General features: G+C 47.0%; 1 protein-coding gene across 1 annotated transcript in view; it reads right to left on the bottom strand.

The window, feature by feature from the left end:
- The window catches only part of dnah1 (dynein, axonemal, heavy chain 1), a 47,831-nt gene that overhangs the window by 16,731 nt on the left and 12,472 nt on the right, over positions 1 to 18,628 (bottom strand). Inside the window, exons 24-53 of the mRNA XM_056602229.1 lie at positions 18,355 to 18,495; positions 15,978 to 16,141; positions 15,790 to 15,903; positions 15,513 to 15,701; positions 15,297 to 15,402; positions 14,936 to 15,049; positions 14,688 to 14,837; positions 14,528 to 14,614; positions 14,255 to 14,441; positions 13,703 to 13,794; positions 13,446 to 13,600; positions 13,192 to 13,369; positions 12,609 to 12,803; positions 12,286 to 12,405; positions 11,890 to 12,048; positions 11,296 to 11,400; positions 11,075 to 11,215; positions 7,629 to 7,789; positions 7,316 to 7,473; positions 6,925 to 7,098; positions 6,209 to 6,432; positions 4,664 to 4,894; positions 4,121 to 4,317; positions 3,481 to 3,616; positions 3,082 to 3,290; positions 1,770 to 1,941; positions 1,280 to 1,471; positions 813 to 923; positions 306 to 491; positions 1 to 161 (exon numbers count right to left, since the gene is read on the bottom strand). The exon at positions 1 to 161 is cut by the window's left edge and continues 31 nt beyond it. Coding sequence (XP_056458204.1) covers positions 1 to 161; positions 306 to 491; positions 813 to 923; positions 1,280 to 1,471; positions 1,770 to 1,941; positions 3,082 to 3,290; positions 3,481 to 3,616; positions 4,121 to 4,317; positions 4,664 to 4,894; positions 6,209 to 6,432; positions 6,925 to 7,098; positions 7,316 to 7,473; positions 7,629 to 7,789; positions 11,075 to 11,215; positions 11,296 to 11,400; positions 11,890 to 12,048; positions 12,286 to 12,405; positions 12,609 to 12,803; positions 13,192 to 13,369; positions 13,446 to 13,600; positions 13,703 to 13,794; positions 14,255 to 14,441; positions 14,528 to 14,614; positions 14,688 to 14,837; positions 14,936 to 15,049; positions 15,297 to 15,402; positions 15,513 to 15,701; positions 15,790 to 15,903; positions 15,978 to 16,141; positions 18,355 to 18,495 — 4,709 coding nt within the window. The remainder of the gene's footprint in view (positions 162 to 305; positions 492 to 812; positions 924 to 1,279; positions 1,472 to 1,769; positions 1,942 to 3,081; positions 3,291 to 3,480; positions 3,617 to 4,120; positions 4,318 to 4,663; positions 4,895 to 6,208; positions 6,433 to 6,924; positions 7,099 to 7,315; positions 7,474 to 7,628; positions 7,790 to 11,074; positions 11,216 to 11,295; positions 11,401 to 11,889; positions 12,049 to 12,285; positions 12,406 to 12,608; positions 12,804 to 13,191; positions 13,370 to 13,445; positions 13,601 to 13,702; positions 13,795 to 14,254; positions 14,442 to 14,527; positions 14,615 to 14,687; positions 14,838 to 14,935; positions 15,050 to 15,296; positions 15,403 to 15,512; positions 15,702 to 15,789; positions 15,904 to 15,977; positions 16,142 to 18,354; positions 18,496 to 18,628) is intronic.

Raw genomic sequence — 18,628 nt, forward strand, 5'->3', positions numbered from 1 at the left:
TTGCCCGGGTCTTGGAGCAGAGCTTTTCCCGGGTCCCAGTAGTCGTCCACCCGGGTTCCTGGCTTCTCGCCTGCTACCTTCTTGGGCTTGATGCCCTTCATGATGCACACCGCCTCCACCACCAGCCTCACACCATGTGGAGGGCGCTGCATCGCACGCACCTACAGAAAGATCGATATATTCAACTGATCACAAGGAAGGTTATCTATCTGACGCAACTACGAGACTATCCTGCCCCCTATACAGCGAGGTGGACTTTGTGAATACGTGCATCACATGGCGTGGTGGCGGATCAGGCCCCTGACCTCCGTGACGTCGTTCTTGTTGAGTGACTTGAGGCTGGTGAGGGCGGCGTCCAGCGCGGGCAGGGCCTCGTCCAGGTCCTTCTGGGCGTCCGCCGCGATGGCGCCTGCCACCCGGGCCTTCTCCAGGGCCTTGGCCTCCTCGGCCTGCACGGCCGTGCGCGTCTCCTCGGCCACCACCGTGTCTTCCTGGTAGGAGCAGGTGTCACATGTCACCCCCGCATGTCACTGGCACAGCTAGACATCAGTTATCTCAATACAGACTTTTTGGTTTTCGTTCATATTGCCATGACCTGATTATCTACTGGATGAAGAAAAATGCACAAGAACTGGAGTGTCAGTGTCACGCACACGCACACATAACAGGACAACCTTGTCCAAAGGAACGCTCAAGATAGAAATTTTTTACAAAGGTGAATTTGACACAACTTATGCAGCAGCAAACTATGCAGAAGACCTAAAACGAGACCCTCAGGATGGTTAATAAGGTGGTATCTGCCTCCCTCCTACCTTGATCTGCTGCATGGTGGCCTCGGTGTCTCTGGCTGCCTCCTCCAGAAGAGGCCCCATGTTCTCCAGCTCCTCCTGCATCTTGCTCACGTCGTCGGCCGTGCTGAGGAGCTGAGGGGAGCCACAGCGTCGCGCATCACCCGGTCAACAACCCTCCCAAGCAGGGACACTCCAGCAAGCAGTTCATATTTAAATGTACATGCGTGTAATAGCTCGACATTTTCAATGGTCAATATCACATGTGCGATATACATACCCTCCTTGAGCCACTTATGCATATTTGAGTACTTGACAGTCCATTCTTTATTTATTTCTCTTATTCTAAATTAGAATCCAAAGATGCTAAGTAAGAACTTGGACCTGCCACGACTGAACAAGGAAAGGCTGTTTACTGCTGTGATAGTTATGAAGGGCGTAACAACACAAGAGGAAACGTGATGCAGTGCAGAGCTTCAGTGAGGCCCGACCTTGTCGAGGCCGGTCTTCATGCGCTGCCGCTCGCTGTGGAGCTCCTGCTTCTTGCGGCCAATGAGAGAGGAGAAGACGCTGAGCAGCTCCAGGTAGCTCTTGGGCGTGACGTAGTTGTGGCGTGACAGCTCGGCCAGGTACTGCCCGCACTTGGTCGCCACCGTCTGGTGGATCCTCACGCACATGGAGGTCTGGGGAGCAGGGAGAACGTGGTCAGAGACCGGTATACTCTGGGCATTAATGGCCCAGGAGGGCCCCACGTATGGGCCCCTGACATGGACATGGCTTGGAAGCTTAGGATATTTGAAGTTGCTTTTTAAGGGTGTGTTTAACTGAAGAATTCATAGCAAAGGAAAGTTTGGTATAATGTGCATACTTCGTCTAGGACATTAACATTACAAACCGATGTTGACGTAGTACAAGACAATTCCTGACTTTGACATTGTCAAAAGAGCCCATTATCCCTCACACACACATAGCCATCCATACCAGTCCTATCATGGCTGCGGGGCTGGCCTCCAGCTCGGGGAGCTCGTTGAGGAAGGAGGTGGCCACAGACTGCAGCGCCTCCTGGGGCCAGGCGCTGAACCAGTCTATGGTGCAGCAGGTCACCAGGGAGGGGAACTGCCTGAGACGGGCCCTGAACACCTCCCCAATGGGACTGGAGAGAGAGAGAGAGAGAGAGAGAGGGAGGGGGAGGGAGGGGGAGAGAGAGAGAGAGAGAGAGGGAGGGGGAGGGAGGGGGATAGAGAGAGAGAGAGGGAGAGAGAGAGAGAGAGAGAGAGAGAGAGAGAGAGAGAAAGAGAGAGAGAGAGAGAGAGAAAGAGAGAGAGAGAGAGAGAGAGAGAGAGAGAGAGAGAGAGAGAGAGAGAGAGAGAGAGAGAGAGAGAGAGAGAGAGAGAGAGAGAGAGAGAGAGTGAGAGAGAGACAGAGAGAGAGAGAGAGAGAGAGAGAGAGAGAGAGAGAGAGAGAGAGAGAGAGAGAGAGAAACATGAACATCACAGGAAACCACACACCCAGAGAAAATAATAATAATAATAATGCCTGTAGAGCAGAATTAGACAATATACAATCGTTATAAAAATTTAGAAGAGAGCGCTAAAAATGTAAACAAAAGTTTCAGCAACACACTCCACAATAAGGCCCTCACCCACAATGTCAGACCCAGAAAAATCTCCCCTTAGCCGGCTTGTCCTGGGACTCTGTCCAACACACAACAACCACCACCACGGGCCAAACCAAATTATAAGGACAAATATTTGGCACCTTGGAAGACATCCACCAAAAACCAGAGTAAATTTCAATGCTATGTCTCCCTTAACAGAGAATACACAGTTGCAGAATACCTGACTACCGTGACCCTAAACTAAAGAAATCCTTGACCAGGTACAGTCTGCCATCGAGAAGGGACACCACAGACAGACCTGGCTCCCTTAAGAAGACTGACTGTTCTCCAAATGCAGAGAAAGAGAGATTTACAGAGCTCATTGAAGAAAAATCATCTGATTCTAGCCCATTACCACATAGTCTAAGATCATAGGCTCTCTTTTCATTGTATATACATTAATGTTTTTATTACATTGCATTTTTAGAAAATTGATTTTTCGCTCTAATGTTCTATCCTATTGAATTGTTGTGCTTTGGCAACATAAATGTACATTTTCCATGGCAATGAAGCCCTGTGAACCATGAACCTGGAGAGCGAGTGGGAGGAGTCTACTCCTTGGGGTCTTAGGACCTTCACGTGAGTCTTTACAATCATAAACAAGCGTTCTAGGCAGAGTTGATGTGAGTTGTTCACCTCATACAAAGCACTGTGTGGATGTTGCTGCGGACCCTCTTGATGTAGGCGGACATCAGGTTGGCCTTGGTGGGCTGCTGGCCCGCGTTCTGCACCACCGGCTTCATGGAGCTGAGGATCCGCTCCTGCTCGTCGGACGCGTACAGGTTGGGCACGTCTCCGGAGTTCAGGATGCTGTTCACATCCTCCAAAAACGACTCACTCTTTATCTGGGGGGATCAGAGACACCCATCACTCCTAGACAGGCTGAAAAGCATATCTGGAACAGTTCTAACCCTCAATGAGAAAAGGTTTTTTATCACTTCGCTAAGTTGTTTTGCATAACAATTAGTCAGTATTGGTAGCCTGCATTACAAAAAGAAACACACATGAATGCACGTGAGCACACAGCACACACACCTGTGTGTCTACAAACAGGAAGGTGATCTGCTGGTTGGTCAGGCCGGCCTTCAGCATGATGCCCTTGATGTCTTCCCTCCACTCAGTCTGACCATAGTTCTTAGACAATTCAATCTGGAAACATTCATAATCCGAGCTGAGGGGCAGACACACACACACACAGACACACACACACACACACACACACACACACACACACACACACACACACACACACACACACACACACACAGTCACACACACACACACACACACACACACACACGAACAGACACACACGCACACACACACACATTCACACAAGCACGCACACACACACACACATAGACCACCACAATAAGGAGAAAATCAGCATCAGCTCATAAACAAAAGCTTGAGAGGTGACGAATATTTTATCTTTACGCACTAATTGAAGTGTATAAGCACCAATCCAGTTCCAGTCAATTCATTTAGAGCATGTGTGTATCAAAGTTTGTGGATTTCTCCACCTGAAGAAAGATCGATTCAGGAGTTCTAAACCAAGCAGTGGCACCGCAGGGTACCACTGCTTCAGTGTAAAGCGTGCGGAAGTGTGGGGAAAGTGTCTGGAAGAGGCTAACACACAGCCTTGCAGCCGAGCGTGTGTGTGCTGTGCTCCTACATGTGGGAGGCCAGCCTGGTGAGGGACTGCCGTCCGCTGCCCCCCACCCCCAGCAGCAGCGCGTTGCCCAGCGGCTGGCGCAGGATGCGGCTGATGCAGCACACGTGCTGCACGGCGTCCATGAACAGCACCAGCCTCATCTTGCTGGTGCTGCCCTGGTTGTAGTCCTCCATGTACTCCTCCATCACGCGCACCAGCTGGGGAGGACGGACAAACATCGTCACCTACAGGGCCCGGTGGGTCAAGACGGCCCTCAGAATCATCAGGGACCCCAGCCACCCCGACCAGAAAGGGTTTGAGCTACTGTCTGTCAGGGGAACAGTACCGAAGCATCAGGGACAAAACCCAGAGGATGACCACCCCCAAACCATCCCCACACACACTACAACACCTGGAGGATCCCACCACCCCCAAACCATCCCCACACACACTACAACCACAGGTTATTTAAATACATATTTCTATAATTTGCACAGCATTTCTGCACAATTTTTTAGAAGCAGTTAATCGTATTTGTGCAGGACCAGACATTGGAGATCATACCTTCTCCTGGTTGTCCATGGGTGCGTAGACCTTGTTGTCCGTGCCGGGGGTCATGAAGTCTCCGTACAGGACGGGCCTGGAGGGCACCACCTCCTCCACGCTGCAGCCCAGCTCCTCCATGCAGCTCTGCAGGAGCCGGTCGAACCAGTCCCTGTCCTGGGGACTGACCAGGCGGTCCTGGAACACCCGGCAGTTCTCATGGTACCAGAGCCGGAGCAGCTGCACTTTGTCCTGGGGGAGATCATCAAAGCAGTGCTGGAGTCAGTAACTAGTAAATCAACTTACTGTAATATAAAACTTGTTTTGGTCAATGAAGTAGTAGCAAAACGCACAATCTCGATTATTTAGTTGATTATTTTATGCATATTTTATCTGTGAATAGGAAAACCAAACTGACGGACAAAAGCTGAAGCATGTTACAAAGGTGGATCAACAGATTAGGTTCCTCTTTAAAGGAGTTATATCATGATGTTAGGGTCAATTTATCCTTACTTCTATTTTATTGAAAATAACCTCCCCCTTCTGGCACTCTTAATGGTGGCTTGAGATTCCTCTTGGAACTCAATATAGGTAGGAGGGATGTGAAGCCGAGGAGGGGGCCGCATTAGGAAAACGCCGTCCACAGTCGGGAGCGATATTGTTTTCTGACCACGAACACGAACACAAACACCACAGCCTAAAAGAATTATGTTCAAAGATACACGCTTCAATAGAACCTTTTCCTTTGCATTTACATTGAAAGACGCATACACCTTAAGTTAATGTATTTTTGTTATAATTAGAAGGATAAGAGATCCTATTTTCATTGTAATTAGATGTAGTTCGAATTAACTTGAACGTGCGTCTGAAATACCCCTCGGATGTTTTACGTCTGCTTAGCTAGAAAAATCGAAGCCCGAGCCAGGGGGAAACTTTACTTCTGTAATAATGGAATGTCAGACTGTGAAGTGGGAGGGGCTGAAGTGCAGAAGTCCCACCTCCCGGCTACCCGTAATGTTTAAAACTTCTCTGGGTTGTGAATTTGCCGACGCTCGCGCAAAGCGTTCGACCAATCGCAACAGAGTGGGCTACTCGGGACTGCGGCCTTAAAGCAACATGATACAAAACAGATCGTTTTTGAAGGAAGCTGAAATTGGTTTACATTTGGAGAATAATAAGGCATTTCCAACATACAGGATGTAACTCCATTGTCTAGTAGTATCATCCGCCTTCCTGGGCCACAGTTGTCCCTTTTTTAAAAGATAAATACAGACCTTGCTAGTTGGCCATTGTCTCTAGTGCAGTGTGATCAAGTGCAACGTTTTGGCCAAGTCTCAGGCGATGCGAGGTGACGCAACAGTCGTTGTTTTTTCTTCGACGTTGGTTTGGTATGTCAGGAGCAGCTGTGGGTTAATTATTTTGCCCAGGGACTCTTTCAGGTATACTGTGGACCTTGAGGTCAGAACCCATAACCTACCAGCTGGGAGTCAAACCTAGTCACATTAACCATGGGGAATTCATTCCAGCACCTAATACCATACATTGTTGAACGCTTGGACTACGTACCTCTACGGAGGAGGCCTCGGCCATCAGCACGCCCTGAAAGACCTTGGACAGGTCCCGCAGGTTGAAGGTGTAGTGGGATTTGGCGGGTGTTGGCAGGAGCTGAGAGGTGATGGTGGAGTAGACCTTCAGCGTGGCATCTACCAGAGGACTGTTCAGGGGCTGGAGGGTCGGGACAGGGACTGGTGAATAACATAGAGACGAAGAGATGAAGAGGGAGAGAGAGTCTAGAGAGCATCTTCAACTGTCAATCAATTATTCAGTCTACGGTAATAGCTTGCCTGATCAATGATTGTAAAGCCCCTATACCCCCTGTCCTGCCATTGTAGACCACAGACGTGGTTAACGCCCTGCGCTGAAACTGGCTCGCGTCATTTTAAATGCTATGCCCTCACTTCACTTGCTTCCTCTCTTTCCCTGCCTTACCGCCTGGTGCCTTCTGACTCATCTGTCCATCTGAGAAGGAGGGAAAGACAAGACAGGATGCAAGCTTCAAGACTCATCACTGCTTCACCTCTGCATGCATGCATGGTCATACTCGCAAAGGCACACACGCACAAACGCACACACACACATACACGGACACACACACACACACACACACACACACACACACACACACACACACACACACACACACACACACACACACACACACACACACACACACACACACACACACACACACACACACACACACACACACACACACTACTCACCCATCCAGCTCCCTAGAATGGTAGAGAAGATGGTCTTCATGCTGGCGTCTTCCATCTGGGTGAGGGACAACATGTTGAAGTGGCGCGTGAAGCGTTGCGTTACCGGGTTGCGTCCACCTCCGGGCAGGCCCATGGCACACGCAAAGTTAATGTCCACCACCTTTTTGAAGGTTCCTGTGTTGGACGTAATAGCAACAGGAGATAGGTAATTACATTCCTTGTTGCAAGCAGAAGGGGCCGGGTAGGCTTGTGTTTAGGATGTTTGACACCCAGACGAAGGGTACCGGGTTTGAGCGCCAATGTCCGTAGTCTGCGAGCGCCAGTTTGCTCAGTTGAGCCAGAGGCTTAAACGGAACCTGCAGCATGAATGATATGTAGCTTCCTGTCTTACCTATCTGCTTCCTGTCGTACCAGCCTCGGTGGTCCATCCACTGGCGGAGCAGTTCTATGGGAGGCTGGGCGCCGTAGGTCTCCAACATGGGCATGTTCAGATCATCGATGAAGATGATGAAGCTCTTGCCCAGCGGAGGCCCGAAAACACCCTTACGTCTGACAGACGTACACACATTCATCAATAAATACACTCCACAGAGAAACACAGGCTGAGTTAAGGGAGAGTATGTATTGTTGGAATTCAGGTCATCTTATGTACTGGACTATAATGAGTATAAAAGTGAAGCTTGTGTGATATTGCCAGTAAGTACCTCTTGTCCAATTTGCTGTCGATGTAATCTTGAGTCTGATTGGCTGAAGTGCGGGCCGAGAAATTGAGGAAGTGTGTGACGTATTGAGCGGGCATGTTGTTGAGCAGCTTGTCTGACATGGTCAGGGTCTTCCCTGTGCCGGTGGGACCAACACACAGGACCTTCACAACAAAGGTTAAGGGGGTGAAACGATAAATCACAACACACAAATTAGCTCCTTCATTCAGATGAACTAGAGCCATTGAAACCTGAGGCCCGTTTCCCGATAACGGTGGATCCAAGCTCGTACGATCATTCTCACGAAGGTTCGTGCAAACCTTTGTAAATTTCTTTGGAGCGTTTCCCGAAACTCCTCTTAACATAGAACGCGGGTGCACTGCGCTAACAACGTTCGTAGGCTTGTAACTGTCCACTGACACAGTGCTGAAATGGGCTCTGTAGGAGGGGGAGACGCAGGAATGTCGCAGTAAAATAGGGTTCAACCGGGTTCAAATATCCCACCATCAAGTATCGAGTGTCCTACGAAAGGAATAGACCACAACAATATGAACGCTACGAATATTAAAACTTTATCAGTCCTAATCCTGAACGTACTGGGCGTATATTTTTTCACAGCATTTTCCCCCCTCAAATAATTCCATATTTTAAAGGAGCATTTCACCGGTGGAGGCATGAATATGTATTGAAATTGGGTCCTATATGTAGTCGAATAATAAAATAAAATTCAAATTTGGTGTGGTCTTGACCAAGCAAAGGCAGAAAGTGACTTTTTGACTTTTTAGATATCGGACACCTCGCTGTTCCATCTACCAAGCTGATACCGTCTGCTGAAGCTGAAGCTGATAAGACTGCTTGAAAATCCATTTCACACAACATTTCTAGTAGAGCTGTCAAGCGATTAAAATATTTAATCGTGATTAATCGCATTAATGTCATAGTTAACTCACGATTAATCGCAATTAATCACAAATTATTTTTCTATGCTAAATATCCCTTGATTTTTTTGTCCCATAATTCTTCTCATTTTAATTCTCTTATCAACATGGTGAAGTGCATCGGCTTGCCTTGTGCAAATGATTTTTTATTGATAACAACTTTGGCATATACTGATCAAAACAGGACGATACAAAAAAATAGCCTATAATGCAATTAAACAACTGCTTTGAACAAATGTCATTTGAACATATCAGTCAGGCTACTGCTTCTTTGTTTTGAGCCAAAGAAAAAAAAAAAAAATTGTATTGTAAAAAATGTAACGCCGTTAAAATTGGTTTGCGTTAAAGCCGTTAATAACGCGTTTAACTGACAGCTCTAATTTCTAGTGAAGAGTATTAGTTGGTGAACTCAGTGAATTAGTCCTCGTTTGTATTTCTTTCGAAATGGTGAACTTTTGCATGGTGCCATCTTCTTTGTCAGATCCAGTACCTTCCGCAATTGTACTTCAGTTTTATCAACAGCCTCTGTTAGCTTAGCTTCAGACGCTGTGGATGTTAGTTTTTGCTGGTAAAGTCGCACCCACTGGCACTGCTCTAATAGGTCTGTAGCGTCAGTGGGACTAGTGCTTGTAGTCTTACGAGAATCCTCACCTCTTACACTTCCTATTTACTTCTACGCAAAAATCGTCATATTGCGTCATCTTAAACAGGAGGTGTTGGAGATCGATACGGATCTCTCCAGTCTCTCCAGAAAATAAGGTAATGATGCACGACCATTCAAAATATGAGTGGGTTTCTAACGATACAAAGCTTAATGGAAATGGGTCAAGTTTCCCTTTAAGTCAAAAATTGCTTGCGTGACAACTACATTTATCTTCATTTGTGAAACATGCTTTGCACAGCAAAGAGAGCAGACTTTATCTGATTCCGCATAAGGTTTCATTGATTGGCGCGCACTCTCTAGTCTAGAATCTTTGGTGGAAACATAAAAAATGCATTCATTATCATTCAAACGCAGAGGCTGGGCATTGACACACGCCTATTGCTGACCTGATTAGGAGAGCTTGGTCTAGATCCTGCCCATATTGTTGGGCAGGAGGATGTATAGGCCTCTTTACACTTCCAAGCCGGTTTGGCATGGCACGCCCGGCGATTTCACCGGCTTATCTCAAGTTTCCTGTGTAAAACTGAGGGAGCAAAATCCCCCGTTCGTCACGGCGCGGGCTTTCTTTGTCGACTGGAGAAGGCGGGGCTGCGCACGGAGTCTAGACCTCTTAAGAATAATTTGCATATTCCTGAATGTTTTAAATTTTTTATGAATGAAGGCACCCGCATGCAATAATGAGTTCATGTCTGAGTGTAGGCTACAAACGCAAATGAACAATGGTCAGGGTTGTTCGTAGAAATTCTCAGACACCCGCTGGTCTCAGCATGATTCATGTACGGTATTCTTCTGTCATTAAACAATATGAGGACATTTGAACTACGATGGTTGAATTAAAATCAGAGGGAGACAGCAAGTGCAGCTCGAAAGCGACCTCCGACACAAGAGAAATGGAATCATTTGATTTTATTATATGCCTTGTGACGTGGCGTTTGATCGGTACATTTCAGCTGCGCATGTATTTTTGGAATTCTAAATTGCTGCAATAAATTATGTTGTTGTTGACTTCTAACATGTCTCGTTTTTGCTGTTTTAAATCTAACAGTAGCCTAGTCTATGATTAATATATCGGCGGTAACCACTGTTTTTTGGGTATTGCGAAATTGCTCCAGCTGGACATTCAGTGGTATTGGATGTGTTTTAATAAAACACATCTAATACCACGGATGTCCAGCTGGCGTCTCCACTGAGGCTTTAGTAACGATGCTCTTAGCACCCTACGAGTACCCCTGGAGCCCTCGTTAGCTACGAGTGTTTTCACGACTTTCGTTACCAACGATGCTTTCGGGAAACCGTGTGAAATCTGTAAGATGCTCGTACGACGAACTTCACAAACCACTTAGGCTCACGATGCTTTCGGGAAACTGGGCCCAGAGCTCACCTAAAATTGAACTCGTTATGTTGTTTCAATGTTCTTGGAGACAGAAAGGTCAAATGTCAGTTAATATTTTCAGTTAACAAGTTCTTTCTGAAAATAACATACCAAAAGTAAAAAGAGTATATCTCCGCAAATGCAAGGGCTGTAATGTAATCATGGCAACGAAAAAAAAAATGAAAAAGAAAGAAGGATAACAGCTGATTGTTGTGCAGGTGAAAAAGTCAACGTGGATGCTACTTGGTAAGAGTAAATAAAGCTAGAACACAGCATAAGTGGAAGATTTAATTTCCGCCGGAAATAAATGTCATGGTTTAGATTGAATACCATCTGTATACTATCTAGTATCAGTGGAGTATCATATGCATGACTTATTTCCTATGCCCTAAAATGCCTTAAAATATCTTTGAATTGGGGGGGAGGGGCTCAACCCGTCCACGGATCATTTGGGGAAGAAGGCGTTAATACTCACAGGCTTCCTGTTTGCTAAGAGCATGTCCAGCAGGAATGACGTTCTCACAGTGTCCAGTGTGGGAACGATTATGTCAGAATAGCTTGTCTCTTTGTCGATGACCACGTTGGGGGTGCATTCCATCCAGCCCACCCACTGCACCTAAGGACCAGCACGCCGCTCTCCATATCGGCCATCTACTCATATTCATGAATTGATTTGTATGAATGTAGTTGACATACCTTTCTCTCTTGGTCATCCTCATGTCCATCCACAAAGTTAGAGATCCCTGCATCATCGAGCATGTAATCATAGACCACGCCTTCCTCTGGAAAACACATATCCATCTGGAGGAGACAGTGTCAGTATGAGCAGTGTTCCTCTAGAGACAGTGTCAGTATGAGCACAGTGTTCCTCTAGAGGAGACAGTGTCAGTATGAGCACAGTGTTCCTCTAGAGGAGACAGTGTCAGTATGAGCACAGTGTTCCTCTAGAGGAGACAGTGTCAGTATGAGCACAGTGTTCTCTAGAGGAGACAGTGTCAGTATGAGCAGTGTTCCTCTAGAGGAGACAGTGTCAGTATGAGCACAGTGTTCCTCTAGAGGAGACAGTGTCAGTATTCGTAAAGTGTTCCTCTAGAGGAGACAGTGTCAGTATGAGCACAGTGTTCCTCTAGAGGAGACAGTGTCAGTATTAGTAAAGTGTTCCTCTAGAGGAGACAGTGTCAGTATGAGCAGTGTTCCTCTAGAGGAGACAGTGTCAGTATTAGTAAAGTGTTCCGCCAGACCTTTCACATCCTTCAGCCATGCAAACCACTCTGACACATGTGAACTGACCTTCTCCTCAGCCATTCTGCCCCTGAGCCAGGCACTGAAGCGCTGGCGGCTGCCCCCGTCTCCGGTGGCTCCAATGCTCCACACCAGAGAGAATATGAACCAGGGTTGGATCAGCTCCTCCAGGCGGCTCAGTGTCTGCTGGGGAGGGGGCTTCACATCCTGCAGTACCAAACATTAGGAGATGAGTGGAGATTGAGCTGTAGCCTCCTCTTTGTGTTGTTCGTTCAAACCGCTGTGATGTACCACATACCATGATCTCATGGTCTCATTGCTGTTTCACTAAAACTACTTTACAATTATTTTGCAAATGTGTTTTAGATCAAGCTTGGAGAATCATTTCTTCATAAATGGCCATTGAACAGCACAGAGTTAACCAGAGGTGGGTTGCAGACCTACCTCTTTTGGAACGAACGGTTTGAAGAAGCAGTCCATCAGGTTCAGAAGGCTACAGGTCAGGTTGCTGTCCGTTGAGGCGATGACCTCCTTCACTGACTCGTGCACAAAAGTGATGGAGTCCTGTTGAAACACATAGAAGCAATTTCTCATTTCAGCAGACATCAAAGGATTATCTTCTAATTTCAGAGGATATCCAATATGCTTACAACGGCAACAAATTCATGATCCACATGTAACCAACTATATGTGGTCATGGACATAGATGTGTACTAGTTGGTTTTTTATTAGGATGAGAAACACAGAGCTAGATGTGGAAGTGATACCTGCAGGAAGGCCGTGAAGAGGGAGCTGAGCTGCTCTGTGTGGGCTCGGAGGGGTTCGGGGAGCTGCCGCAGCCAGCACTCAGTGAAGGGCGTCAGGCCCAGGATGCTGGGCTCCAGGTACACCATGCCGCAGCGAGACACGGTGGCTGGAGATGCCACGGCCAGGTCCTGCACCTCGAACATCATGGTCATCACCTGCATAGAACACACCCAAAAGGACAGAGAAGGACTCATGACGTAACCGAAACACCTTGAAGGTCATGCTGTCATAGCAGCGAATAAACAGGTCATTATACTTGCTTTGTTACGATTAAATAACATCAATTTTTGATGCTTGATTATTGTTATTTTTGCTCTATAGTTGGCAGGATAGTATAGTGGCTGATGGCTTTGATTCCCAGCCAGAGTTACTAGGTTTGATCTCAAATGTCTGCAGCATAACTGTAGGTATCCTTGCCTAACCGTTATCTGCTCTTGATTAACATGTATATGACTTCACTGAAAGTCGCAATGGAAAAAAAGCATTGAAATAAAGTCTATAACCAGGAACAAGGAGTTTCCTCAAATAGTAAGAAGGGCTCACATCGGTGAGCTTCATGATCTCCCCGGAGCTGAGACACAGCTTCTTGTTGTCGTCCAGCACCGTGTTCATGTTCTCGATCCACACAGCGTCCACGGGCCCGTCGAACATGTACCACTTCTTCTCCTCGTTCATGGACACCGCCCCGCCACGGATCAGGGAGGAAAGGATGCCGTCAGTCCTACGAGGGGACAAGATGTGGGTTTGTGTAGGAAGGATGTTTCCCCTTTTGAGCTGATTAGGGAATCACTGCTTACCATTCATGTGTGAGCGGGTCAAACTGCCCGTAGAGCTGCCCCATGGTGATGGACTTCGGGTTGAGCACGAAGATGTGAACCACCTCGTACACACCACCGCTCACCGACGGCTGTCCCTTGAGGGCTGTGATGGCAGCTCCTAGTGTCTGGTAACACTAGCACATGGACGTACCCTTGACTAGCTGACCTTGTTGAATCATGCCTGGGTATTATACATGTAAACAATGAGGAGGGATGCACAGGGTGGAAGTACTCACCTTGGTTTTGCCTGATCCAGCTGGCCCCACCAACATCAGGCCATGTCTTACCACTGTAGTCTCGTACAGCTGGATACACTTGGTGATGTATCCTGACAGACAGAAGGTAGGAATCATCACCAATCAACATTAGCCTTGTAGGGATGGGGGATAAATCGGCTCATTTTAGTGTCGGGATATTCTGCCTTGGAAACATGGATGTTTTCTTAGTGGATATATATATGATATATGATGATGATACCATCCTACAGAGGGAGCTATAGTCTATTTGCTTACAGTTAATTTGCATTAACAATGAGGTTTTGTTAAGAAACTTTGAAAAGAAAACTACAGCAGACACTAACAGGAAAGTAGAACCGGTACACCAATATAATACCCATACGTTAAACACGTAAATCGTACAAAAAAAAGTTAAGATATTTTCACTGATTCGCAACACATATAACACACAGCACTCAAACATTGAGTGATTCTAGTCCCTGTATCCTTGATTTAGCAGTATATGCCACGGCAAATTTGGATTGGGCTTCCAAACGTACACGCCACACTCACCATCGACATCTTTGAGGTTCCTCTTGTTGCAGACGTTGCGTATTGATTCCTCCAGGGCGCCATAGTCTACGGGCTCCTCCTTGATCTTCGGGAACAGATCTGACACAATACCGTTGAAGAGCTTCAGGTCATCCTGAAGGAACTTGGGGACGTTGACGTCTCGGATGGCCCGCAGGCAGATCAACTCCTGGGGGAGAGAGGGTTAAGTAGGAAACAGTGTACTGATATTTTCGAATGAATTGAAAAAAGTCAAAGCAAAAAAAATGCTCTTACCTCATCCATGTCTGGATTCTCTCTCTTAAGGTTTCCAGCAGCTGAGATCACAGTCTTCACGGCTCTCATGCCAAAGTCATAGTGATCCTGAAAACAGCAATACAAGTTCACAAGTTTTATCTGGCTAGTAAATGTCCGTGATTAAACTGCATTTCTTTACCTGAGCGCTAAGCTGCTCGGAGGAGAGCTTGAAGGTGGTGGTGATCTTTTTGGAGAGGACTTTGGCGTTGCTGAAGCCAAACGAGTACAGAGAGATCTCTGCAATCATAGCATAGTCAGGAACCATCATAGCCATGGGCCGGAACAGGGCCTGAAGTGGTTTTAAACATACATGAATCAGAGTTAGTACTGATTAGAGTGAACGCAGACTTAAAAATTAGTTATTATCTTCTCATCATAGTCGAGGACCTTGAGGTTGTCAGGTAGTTCGGTGCGGCCAGCATAACCAGGGTTCATGGTGATGAAGACGGCGCACGAGGGGACAAGGGGGATCTCGGCCCCCTCAAAAACAAAGCGCTCCGCCTACAACCGCCACACACACACACACACACACACATTAAGCTGAGAGTGGTGAGTACACCTTGGTTCATGTTATTTGGTTTGCACAAAATGAGTTGAGGGACAAGAGGGAATACATTTATTATTGCAAAGATTTTCTTTAAATTTCCATTGTTTGAGCGGTTACTGTTGGAGCGGTAGCGAGCATCATTTATATTCTAATATCCATATAAAGATCCATGTATATATATATTCTGAGGCAGCCTAATACCCTTTGCTGCTGTGCCTTTTGTATGGTGGTGATCTGTTGTGCGACTACAGACAGCACCTCCACGTCGATACGGTTAAACTCATCAAAGCACGCCCAGGCCCCAGAGCTGAAAGAGACACAAACAAGCCAATACAATGTAGGTCTAGAGTGACCACTTATTTGGTGTACATGCTAGAGCAAATGTCTGCAGGATACGAAGGATTGTGCAGGACTCACGTGGCCAGTCCTTTAAGGAACTTGCCCATGGCGATGAAGTCCAGCTGGTCCGAGCAGTTGAACACCACGGTCTGAATGGCCAGGGCCTTGCCCAGATCCTTGGTGGTCTCCGTCTTTCCCGTCCCAGCCGGGCCCGCGGGAGCCCCCCCAAACTTCAGGTGGAGTGCTCCGGTGAGGGTCAGGTAGCACCTGAAATAATCTGGGTGTTAAAAACCGTTTAAACCAACCTTAAGGTACCTGCTGAGCCAGAACATCAGTTGAACAGCTGGGAGTTCACCTGTCGGTCAGAGGGGTGATGACGAGACGCCCAGAGTTGCCCAGGTACTCGTATCCGTACAGGAACTCTGCATTCACTGCCCTGACATACAGGTCCTCTTTGGCCCAGTAATATCTGTAAACAACAGGTATCCAGATCAATGCGTGAGTGTGAGGGAGTGTGAATCACAATGCTGGAGCGAATCGAACCTCAGCTGGCTGATCCACTCAAAGTCGTTAACGCTGGAGACGCCCTCCTCCACCAGCTTGGCCACCACATCCTTAGAGTGGACCTCGATGACGATGAGAGCCGAGAGCACAGCCCTCTGCATCTTGGATAGACCGCCTCTCACCAGCTGCACCAAGTCCCCCAGCTGAACACCGCAAACAGCATACACTTAATATAGGACACTATTTTGTTCACCGAACAATCACTTTTTTCAGTTGAAAGGGTTCAGTTTGCTTCTAAGGAATTGGACATTTCTTTATTTTTTTACTAAAAAGAAGGAAAATTCTCCAGTAAAATATAAGAAGTCTGATCCTTCCAGCTAAAACACTCTTCCAGATTGGTAGTTTTCTACTGGCTGCACACCGTAGCTAAAGCGAGTGTGAAGTGTGTTTTGACAATGCCCCTCACACTTGCTCCTATGGAACCCAATTTTCCCTTTGCGACTGTCACAACGGCTTAGATTGCATTGCTTGAATCTCTTAGACAGAGGTTGTAGTTGCTAAAAGTGTTTTTTTCTTACCCATTAAGGTGCTTACACTCTGGCCCGACAAACACTACCACGGGTCAGTGTGCCACACCGTTGGTGGTTGTTGACCGTTGAGGTGAAGTTTCTTATTGGTGAACACGTTGAACCGGTGAGATTTTCCCAAAGTGGGTTTTTGTGGGAGAACTGTGCAAGCACCTTTAAAGATCCCATGCCATTCTATTTTATGATGCTTTAGTATAGGTATTAGTGGGCCACAAACACAGTATTCAAAGACGTCCCCGAAATTCAGCCGTGGTGCAGAGTTACAGTCACTCCGAAACAGTCGCACATTGAGCTTCCCCCAAACGCGCTGTTTCGGTGGGCGTGTCAAGGCAGGTCAAGGAGGGGGGTGGGGGTGTGGCCCTGAGCAGCTTGTAGCCACTACCATGCGCTCTGTATACGGTGGGCGTGTCAAGGCAGGTCAAGGAGGGGGGTGGGGGTGTGGCCCTGAGCAGCTTGTAGCCACCGACAGTACCATGCGCTCTGTTTACGGTGGATGCATCGCAATGGCTCGTAGAAACCCATATTATACATAGATATCTATATCATATAATATATAATATATATTATCACCTGGCCCTGAGCAGCTTGTAGCCACGGTACCATGCGCTCTGTTTACGGTGGATGTATCGCAATGGCTCTTAGAAACCCATATTATACATAGATATCTATATCATATAATATATATTATCACGGCCAAAAGCTGTGTGAGCCTCCAGACGATAGGTTATTATGAATCTCAAACGACCGCGTCTACTTCAGATTGATATGGAAGTGGAAAAACCAGAGACGTCGGAGAACCCGACGAAGTCCTTTGTGATTCATTATATCGTCTGGACGCGCACACAGCTTTTGGCCGTGATAATATGTATTATTTGATATAGATATCTATGCATTATATGATATTATTTAGATATAGAGCAGAGCTCCAGGACTGTAACGCAAGTGTTGTACACTTCCTTGTTATTTGGATAACCGTTCTGCTGTTGGTGTGATGGCGCATAACACGTCGGACTCTCGTCTCTGGTATTTCTACAACGAGACTCGCAGTGTGGGTTATCTCAGCCATGGTTGAGAATGAATTGGGGGAAAGGAACTTTGGCTTTGACTCCCTGAAGTAGGCTACATGAACCACGACATGGAGGAGAAAGGGATTGTTGGCCGCGAATGTATCCCGCTTGAGCCCTGCTTCCCGCCGCCTCGGCAGCGGTCAGCGCTAATCACCGCATCCTGAAGCCGAGGCGGTGGTCCATCGGCAGCGAGGCTCCGGCGGGAGACGACCGCGGTCAACAATCCCTTTCTCCTCCATGTCGTGGTTCATGACTTCAGGGAGTCAAAGCCAAAGTTCCTTTCCCCCAATTCATTCTCAACCATGGCTGAGATAACCCCCACTATGGGTCTAGTTGTAGAAATACCATAGACCAAATCGGTTCCTCAATCACGACTCCTTCAGAATTCTTGTGGGTGGTTACGAACCAACCAAGTGGGCAGGGCCATGAATAATAATTTGACAACGCTACGTCACAGTGTCACCTTATCCAGATCGGCTCATTTCTTCTGCCTTTTTCCTTTCATTGCCTATTGCATTCAGCAGACAAACTGCATAGATTTCAAACTTACCACAGCTCACAAACTTATTCAGACCTATGTTATTTAACAAACAATAGGAAAAATGTGATTTTAATGGCATGGGCTCTTTAAGCTTCTTGAGGAGGCATTATATGCACATACGCAGAGCAATGGCCTTTTGTTTCTTCCAAAATAATCCTTGATGAACAATAGCATCCCAAGCCGACTGATGTGGTAGTAGCGGGGTACCCCCTTGACCCTACCTGTGTCTGGAGCTCAGGGTAGAGGCGATGTGACAGGTCTCCCCGTTCCAGGGCCTCGGAGACCTCAGTGGTCCAGAACACCTGGCAGCCGGCTATCACCACCTGGCCCGGCCAGGACAACACCCACTCGGTTCGGGGTTGCTATGGGGCGCCCAAAGCACAACACACAGCAATCACAAGACTATATACGTATATTAGAGTATAGTAAATAGACTATATATATATATATGTATATTAGAGTATAGTAAATAAACTATATATATATATGTATATT

Source organism: Gadus chalcogrammus, chromosome 1 (assembly GCF_026213295.1).
Source record: "Gadus chalcogrammus isolate NIFS_2021 chromosome 1, NIFS_Gcha_1.0, whole genome shotgun sequence".
NCBI classification, from domain to species: Eukaryota; Metazoa; Chordata; class Actinopteri; order Gadiformes; family Gadidae; genus Gadus; species Gadus chalcogrammus.